This window comes from Acartia tonsa, chromosome 14 (genome assembly GCF_053477335.1).
Source record: "Acartia tonsa isolate MP-2025a chromosome 14, ASM5347733v1, whole genome shotgun sequence".
Taxonomy (NCBI): Eukaryota; Metazoa; Arthropoda; class Copepoda; order Calanoida; family Acartiidae; genus Acartia; species Acartia tonsa.
The window spans coordinates 18,441,743-18,449,907 of record NC_137273.1 but is presented as its reverse complement, the minus strand read 5'-3'; the positions used below and the strand labels follow the sequence as shown (position 1 = coordinate 18,449,907).

The window sequence follows — 8,165 nt, the reverse complement described above, 5'->3', positions numbered from 1 at the left end:
AGCAAATCAAGAATCAGATTCTTCTTAGCCAATCTAAATTCCCCTTTCCCCCAATAAAACGAAAGCTAACAAAGGCATAATTTAAAACTTGATTAAAAACAACAATTATCAGCAGTAAAAAGTCTTAAATAGCTTTTGGCAAGGTAAATATAATTTTGTGAAACACTAATTTTTAAGCATTGGTCTAAGGGCTGTAAACATTTTCATTAATGAAATTTTACTCTTTTATTAAAATAGCTGAAAACCTGTCATAAATATTGATACTTTTTAGCTGTCTTAATTAAAACTAAGACATACAGACAAACATTTATATACCAATTATTTATATTTTTTGCTATTGTAAAACCCTTTTTGGTTTTACATGAAGTTAAGATTTTGGAAAAGGTGGTTTCTAACGTAGAAAAATCTCTAATATAACAGAAAGTAACAGGATCTGTGTCTATCTGTCTCTGTATGTATCTCGCTAACCACTGAACCAATTTGGTTCTCCTTTAAAGTGTAACTTCTCTATAGTTTCTGGGTAGGTTTACAAATATTTTGAGGGAGAATTCCACCACGCTCTTAGGAGAAAAAATGACCTCCTCAAATATTTTTTTTACTTTTTCTTTTAAAACACAAATTGAAAGTAGGTTGGGTTGACTTCGCATCCCCCCCCCCCCTCCCCCCACCTCAGAGGCCTCTAGGGGCAAATCCGCTAGTATATATTATTCCAGTAATATCTATATTCATAAGTAACCCAGTATTATATTAAGCTAATAACAATATGAAATATAAAGATTTATTTAAATGTCCTAATTATACATTTATAATATTACGTATTAATGCCGCTGTTTATTTGACAACTTAACAGATGAAAAATTAGCGGCTACGCCCCTAGAAGCATCTTGGGACCTTTGAAGGGGAGAAGTTGCACAACCACACATAAACAAAAGAACATCATGTTACTTTTTTACATAAAGAATGAACCTTTATACTGTTTATTATAAAGTGTAAAACATTCTACGACGACAATTAAGAGTTTCTTTTTAAGAAATCTATCAATATACAATTTACATAGCTAGATGTAGAATAAATACTTGAAATTATGACAGGAAAAAAACTTTAGGTTGCTAGCCTCAACATCATTAATGGTCAGTTCAATCATACAATAGAAGAGGAGAATCGGGTAAAGGGGGTGTTATTTTAGCCACCTATAAGTTTCACTTCATAAATGTACATGATAATCTGGTGTAAAATCAAAGTAATCATAAATCTATTAAAAACCCTTACATATCGTATAAAAGAAATCCATATTTAAAAATTAAATATGAAAAATATTTTTTTTTAGGTAATTGACAAAAGCCTAAACTTTAAACATAATTGTTTCCGTTTAATCTATAATACAAAGTAGAATGATGTCTGTCTGTCCGTCTGTCTGTCTGTCCGTCCGTCCATTAAGATCTCGGTAACCACTGAACCGATTGGATTCTACTTTTCAGGGAATATACCTACTGGTCCTGTGGTAGTTTTAGGCTATTTTCTTGGGGGGTGGGACACCCCCAACCCCCGCAAAAACAAAAAATCCCCCCCTATTTTTTTTTTGCTGAAGATTTCCTTGGTCCTTTTACGAATTTCGCAAAAAAAAAATGTTGACCACCTCTTGGGTCAAAGCCCCTAGATGCTAGGGGCGAAGCCGCTAGTAATTTTATAAAATGTCAATTGAATTTTGAAAAAGCCTAAGTAGCTAATAAAAATATACTAGGTAATACACATTTTAAAAATATATTATTTCATTAATTTGTTATATATTACAAGCATATTTACATATTTAGTAACTATACACATCTAAAATAAAATAAAATTCCGAATGTTTTTTTTTTATTTTGTTTTAGACCATGATAAATTGATTTGATCAAACTCATATTTTGTAATTAATTCCCACTTATTGTTTCTGTGTATTTGATGTTCATATATAATCATTCCTGATGGAAATCTATATAGTCTGTAATATTGACTCACTCCACCTTCCCTCTTGAAATATTGGTATCCTATGCAGGTGCCTCCAGATGGATACAAGTCTCTATATATTCTAGGTTGCACAAGATTATCTTTATATTTGAGTATAGATTCTATGTTATTAGATAAATTATAAATTCTTACAAAATCACTGTTCTCATGTTTGTATAACTTCACTTTATTAGGAATGGTACTTCCAACTATTTCTCCCCATGTAGTTTCCATAACAAACTTCGCCTCAGTTTTCTCAAAATCCTCAAACCTTGGAATGTAAGCTGAAAATGTATTATATATTCATTCTTTATAGTTATTAGATATCAAAAGCATATTTTTCACGGATTAATATTCTATTATATTCTATTATATTTTGAATATAAATTTTAAATGCTTTTTCTTCTAACTAGCGAATTCGCCCCCTAGAAACCTCTAGGAGCACTCAAGGAAAGGGGAGGCGATTCCTAAAACCCATTTATTAAATTAAGATGAAAAAAAAGTTTAGGGGGGGGAAGGAATGGGGGGGTGCCCCCCCCCCCTTCCCCATTTTTATTTAAGTTTTTTTTAAATATTCTTTTTTTTTTGAAGGAGGGTAATTTTTTTCTAGAAGCGATTTTTCTTGGGAGGGTGGTGGTACCCTCCCCCAAATAGTTATAAACCTTCCCGGGACCTATGAGAAGCTACTCTGTTAAGGAGAATCCGATCGGTTAAGCGGTTAGCGAGAACCTTCGCTACAAACAAACAGACAGACAGACGGTTATCGTTCTACTTTGTATGATAGATAACAGTAAATAAGTGGTTGGAAACGTCAAAAATTGTTCTCTTTATTAAAAGCGAAGCTTTTCTATAATTATGGTCAGTCAGTCGAACGGGACAGTTAGCACTTTTTGTTTATTTAAACATGTTAGAATTGTCCTTTAATTTACAAACTTTGCATGAATATTCAAATAACAGTTAGGTACGACTTAGAGAGCGCAGCAACTCTATAATCGATACCAGAAAGTCCGTATGTCCATTTTATACACGCTATTTTTTTCTTTTTTGACATCAATTTTTTGTATGTTAGAATTATCCGATTCATCTGATTTTTGGGATACTGATTTCTACAAAAAGGCACAATGTTATAAGCGAGGCATCTCTATAATCAAGTCCTTAAAAATGTAATATTGTCCTTAAATAATATCATGTATTTAACCAGATTTGCAACCAACTTACTTACAATATTGTTTCGACTTATGTATTAATATTCTGCTTATTCAGTTTCAGAGCTTTGCTTTTATGGATGTTGTCATTTTTGTTTTAATTTAATTAGGGCGTCCAAGCTTTTTCATTTTGGGGGGGGGGGGTAAAAAGTTTTGATGGGGGGGGGTAAAATGTGGGGCAATTTTTTTAACCCCCCCCCCCCCCCAAATAAAATTTTACCTTGTGGGTAAAATTGGCTTAGGGAGGGGGTAATTACCTCGCCTGAAATCTGTTGGGGGGGGGGGGTAATTACCCCCCCCCATAAACTGTTGGAGGGGGGGGGAATTACCCCCCCTGAAAAATGTTTTTGGTGGTTAATCACCACTTTACACCCCCCCGTGGACGTCCTTGATTACAAGAATGATTATGCCCATAAAGGTCAAGATTATAAAAAAGAAAATTCAACTTACAGAGCTGAAGCTTCCAAGATTTATCACTTGTAAATGCTGCAAGAAAGGAAAATCCCAAAGCAGCATCAGCAGCATCTTCCATGGCCTTGCAGTCTGTTTCAAACATTGTCAACTCATGGTAAACTTTATGTCCCAAATCCATAGCAGGTGCAGTTGATGGTAGGTTTTGAAAGTATGCAGTCTTTATGTAGAAAAACATTGACCTGAAAATTAATTAATATATAAATGTACTTTATCACAACTATCTAAGAAAGCTAACTATTTTCATCTATTTAGTTCATCAATGTAATTTTGCAGATCATTAAGATCCAGTTAATAATTTATGCAATTTTTAAATATACAAAAGCAAATAACCATTAAATTCCTTCTTCTAAAAGAAAATTTTGATATATTTTTTTTTAAATATTGAGTTAAAGTGCTATGTATTAAAAATTGATGCATAGATTTTTTTTATTTATTTTAATCACTAAGAAAAATTATTTACCTGCAGTCCCACAAGTGTATAAAAGTTTGATATAGTGGCGTCAGAGATTGTTGGCACTTCCTCTCAAAAACTTTCTTAAACAGTTGAGTTAGGTTCTGCAAGTCAAAATCACCCACTGTCTCCTGGAACAATGCCACATAATACTGGAAATCATGTGCCCAGTCACAGTTCTGATATTGTCGAAAAATCCTCTTACATCCTTCTAGATGGTGCAAGCTGACCAGCATGTCTTCCATGTCAGAGAGTTGACCCTGAAACAGAAATTAGTCATTCTAGTTAAATTGACCAATAAAAAATACAGGAATCCTACCTATTCTAATTTTCTATCCCCCTTCCCCTCCCCTACCACTTCAAGTACCCCTAAAGGCCTCTATTGGCGTTACAGCTAGTACAAAAATAATATATATATTTAGTTACCTTGACAGCTCTCAAATCTTCTTTCAGCTCAGCCAATCCATCCATCTCTTGCTTCTTTAGTTCTTTACTGCTGATCCTAATAGTTTCAATAGCATCGGCAAAGTCGATATCTTCCTGAGTCATAAATTTACTCAACTTTGAACCTTTGCTTTTCACTTGTCCTGTTAATTCTTTAAAGAATTTAGAGAGTCCCTGAAAAAAGGTAAAAATTAATATAGATTAATATAGATTAAAAAACAATTCAAAATTTTGAAACTAAGATTTTTTCCCCCTATAACTAGAAAATTTAATATTCTGAGACCTTTTTGTATCATAAATATTTTGTTTAGTGATTATTAAGCCTTTGATTTTGTATAAATTTTATATCAAATTGTCTTCAACTAATGAGTCTATGCATCCTAAAATATTAAGACCTTTTTGGAAATCCCAGCAATCAATCTTGAAGCCTCAACACAACCAAGCCCAAAGACCTTAGCTCCAGTTATGAGCTCAACACCAGGTATTTCTCCAATAATTTGACACCATCTGTTACACCTTAAAAGAAGTGATTGTATAATATTTTTTATTATTTTAATTAAGCAATGTTAATGTCGTGTGGGTGAGTTGCACCTGGACTGAACAGTCAACTTGTCAACTCAAGGCCAGAATCTTGGTCCTTCACCTCATACCCGTGGTACAGTACATTACAGACAACCAACCCTTTGATTGCACAATCTTTGTCTGGAGATCCTAACTGTGCATGGTAGCGAGTTGCGCCTGTTTGGGGCCAAGGCATTCCCCCTACTCAAACTCTTTGATGTCCTGTGCCGAACAGAGCAGGTAGGTACCATTTTTAACGTCTTTGGTATGACGCGGTTAAAAGTAACTAAGTAGTTTTTTTTTAGATTAAGTCGGTTTTAAGGTACTAAAACACAACAACAACAAAAATATGTATGTGTTTATATATACCCTTAGAATGAAAAATATATTAGGAATCCATTCTAAGCAAAATTGAAAAAGTTTAACAAAACTATGATAAAAATTGTAAGTAATGTTGAAGGGAAGTGGCAAAATAGGAAATGTAAATAAGAAGCTTCCCTGAAATCATAAAATAATTAACATGTACTGCAATACTTGAATATAAAAACAACTTCTCGAATATTTACAATTTACAAACTTTTTACAGAATTTAAAATATGGGTAATTTCCCCCAAAGTGCCTTGTAGAGCACATAACCCCCCCTTTCCCTACCATTTATTTAAAACAAATTGTAAATGATCAAAGAGGCGGGAGTCCTTTTGGTATAGCATTAATGAAACCAAAAGATATAATTTACATAAGGAGGGGGATCAATGCTTGATAGGCAACTATGTGGTAAGGCACCAATATATGTTTTTTATGCTTATTTGTAATTAAGATTTTCGTCAAATAGAATTTAGTATTTTATGTTTTAGTTTAATTTATTTTTTTAAAGCGAAGCTTTTCTATACCTAGGGTCTGTCTGTAAGTCCGTACGTCCAACCATTACAGTTAGCTGTTTCTGTTAATTTTAAAAAGTTAGAATTGTCTTATCAATTTTAAACTTTACATGCTAATTACTATAGCAGTTAGATGCCACTTAGAAAGCTCAGCAACTCTAAAATCGTTACCAGAAAGTTGATATGTCCATTTAAAACAGGCTTATTTTTTACTTTTTTTACAACAAATTTTTGTATGTTAAAATTATCCTAGTCATCTGATTTTTTGAATACTGATTCCTATTACAACAAGGTATAGTGTTATAAGCGAAGCATCTCTATAATCAAGTCCTAAAAACGTCATTATGTCCTTAAACAGTAACATGTATTTATTCAGTTTTGCAACAAATTTACTTACAATTTTGTATAGACAGACATATGCATTAATATTCAGTTTATTCAGTTCTGACACTCTATTAGTGTTAATGTTTGTTTGTCCTTCAATTTCAGACCTTCGTTTTTATGGATGTTGTCATCCTTGTTTTAATAAGTAATAAACAATGAATTTTATTTTTGAGCTTTAAAGTAAGATGTTTTTTTAATTATTGAATCAATATAAAACTTTTGTCTTAACTTGCTTTAAGGGGTTAATAAAAGTGTTTGAAAATGCATCAAGTAAAAATTTATCAAAATATTTTGTTTTTTGTCTTTAATCAAATATTATAAATAAGAAAAAAATGTAAAGATTTTAATTCTAATAAGTAATTAAAAATATTTTTTTAATCTCCCTACTTTTGAATTGTTTAGTAAGAATTCTGTTTTTGTTTTGAATAATCGTCTGTTTTTTTTCTTTTTTAATAGTGTACACTATTTTGATGAGGTTTAGTAAATGCATACCCTAACATACTTTACTATAAACCCTTTTTGATAATAGTTGAACTATCCATAACATTCAAAACTTTTAAAGGTTTCGTGATGAGGTTGCATGATTTTAATAGAATTGTTGGTCAGACAGACCTTCCCTTGTCCCTGCTTTAGAAGAAAGGAGACCTCTAGGGAAACTTGAAAGACGGTTGGATCTGTGTGGGGGGGAAGGGTTGTTGGCTGATCTAAATATTTAATCCATTGACCATTTCTCTTTGCAGGGATGTGGTACCCTACTCAATATAAATATAAAGGTTCACTGTAAAGAAGAACCATATTGGTTAAGCTTTCAGTGAGTTCCTTGGGTACAAACAAACGGAACCATGCAGTGTTACTTTAAAATAAGGATTGATTTACCTCATAAAAAATGCAACCAAAAATAATATTATTTTTAAGCTGTTTTTGAAGCATTTTTGAAAGGGGTATCTAAAATAAACTCTGACACCTGTAGAAACATACTGCAGAGTTAAAAATAATAATGATAAACTAAATCAATTTATTGCAGTAGATTCTACTAGGTTTCAGAGTACCCTTTTGAGTTTTTTATACCCTTTTCATAATACTTAAAAAAAAAACAGTTTAAAATGTAAAGAAAAGATAACCTATGGGCCCATTTTGCACATGATGGTACATGTTTAGACAGGTATTTTATAGTTGGCTCTAAATTGTCTAGAATAGGCATTTTCTAGTAAACCAAACTTATTGCTGCTGAATTATAAAATTAAGTTTTAAAAATTAAAATCAAAGATAATAAATAAATGAGCTCATTGGTGTGTAAACATTTTGACAAGCTAAACTTCTCTATAAGTATTGAGTAACTTATTATCCCTATGTGCGTGAATTTAAAAAAGGCGGTTGAAGGGGGGTTGTAGTCCCACCATAGTTAGATTCCAAAAAAAAGGGAAGCACTCTAGAATACCCACTCGTAAGATTTAAAGGGAATTAAGTTAGTTAAAAGGTAAAGTTATACAAAAGAAATGTACATTTTGTAGAGGCATGAAAATACTAAGACATATGATTTATGATCTTATTGGCTCCAAACCCAACTTTTTTTCATATTTCATTCTTGTTTTCTCTTTAATTAAAGAGATCAATATATTTTATCTTTCTCTGCAAACAAATATTGGACATATTCAACTTGAAAAATCTTATGTAAGTTGCACATTTTTATTCAGTACTTTTCACCTGTTCAAACAATATGTTTATTTTATGTTAATAAATGTTTTCAAAAATAAAATAGTTGGGACTTGAAACCTTCTTGTA

General features: G+C 31.9%; 1 protein-coding gene across 2 annotated transcripts; it reads right to left on the bottom strand.

Moving 5' to 3' along the window:
- Positions 1-1,747: 1,747 nt before the first annotated feature.
- Positions 1,748-7,660, bottom strand: LOC145305867 (uncharacterized). 2 transcript variants are annotated; one of them, XM_080147701.1, is made up of 6 exons: positions 7,505-7,660; positions 4,956-5,076; positions 4,543-4,734; positions 4,126-4,376; positions 3,642-3,844; positions 1,748-2,270 (listed from the first exon to the last, which is right to left on the bottom strand). In XM_080147701.1, the coding sequence occupies exons 1-6, from the start codon at positions 7,582-7,584 to the stop codon at positions 1,858-1,860; spliced, it is 1,260 nt and encodes a 419-aa protein (XP_080003827.1). In that variant the 5' UTR covers positions 7,585-7,660; the 3' UTR covers positions 1,748-1,857. The 2 variants fall into 2 exon arrangements, with proteins under 2 accessions (XP_080003827.1, XP_080003828.1); XM_080147702.1 differs by having other exon boundaries at positions 2,058-2,257.
- Positions 7,661-8,165: the final 505 nt, after the last annotated feature.

What these genes read in the sequence shown, in the direction of transcription:
- LOC145305867 (XM_080147701.1), bottom strand. Translation starts at nt 7,584, where the DNA reads ATGCCTATTCTAGACAATTTAGAGCCAACTATAAAATACCTGTCTAAA. An exon ending in AAGATTTGAGAGCTGTCAAG is followed by an intron (nt 4,377 to 4,542) that starts GTAACTAAATAT and finishes TTTCTGTTTCAG; the next exon opens with GGTCAACTCTCTGACATGGA. An exon ending in ATCTTGGAAGCTTCAGCTCT is followed by an intron (nt 2,271 to 3,641) that starts GTAAGTTGAATT and finishes ATACATTTTCAG; the next exon opens with CTTACATTCCAAGGTTTGAG.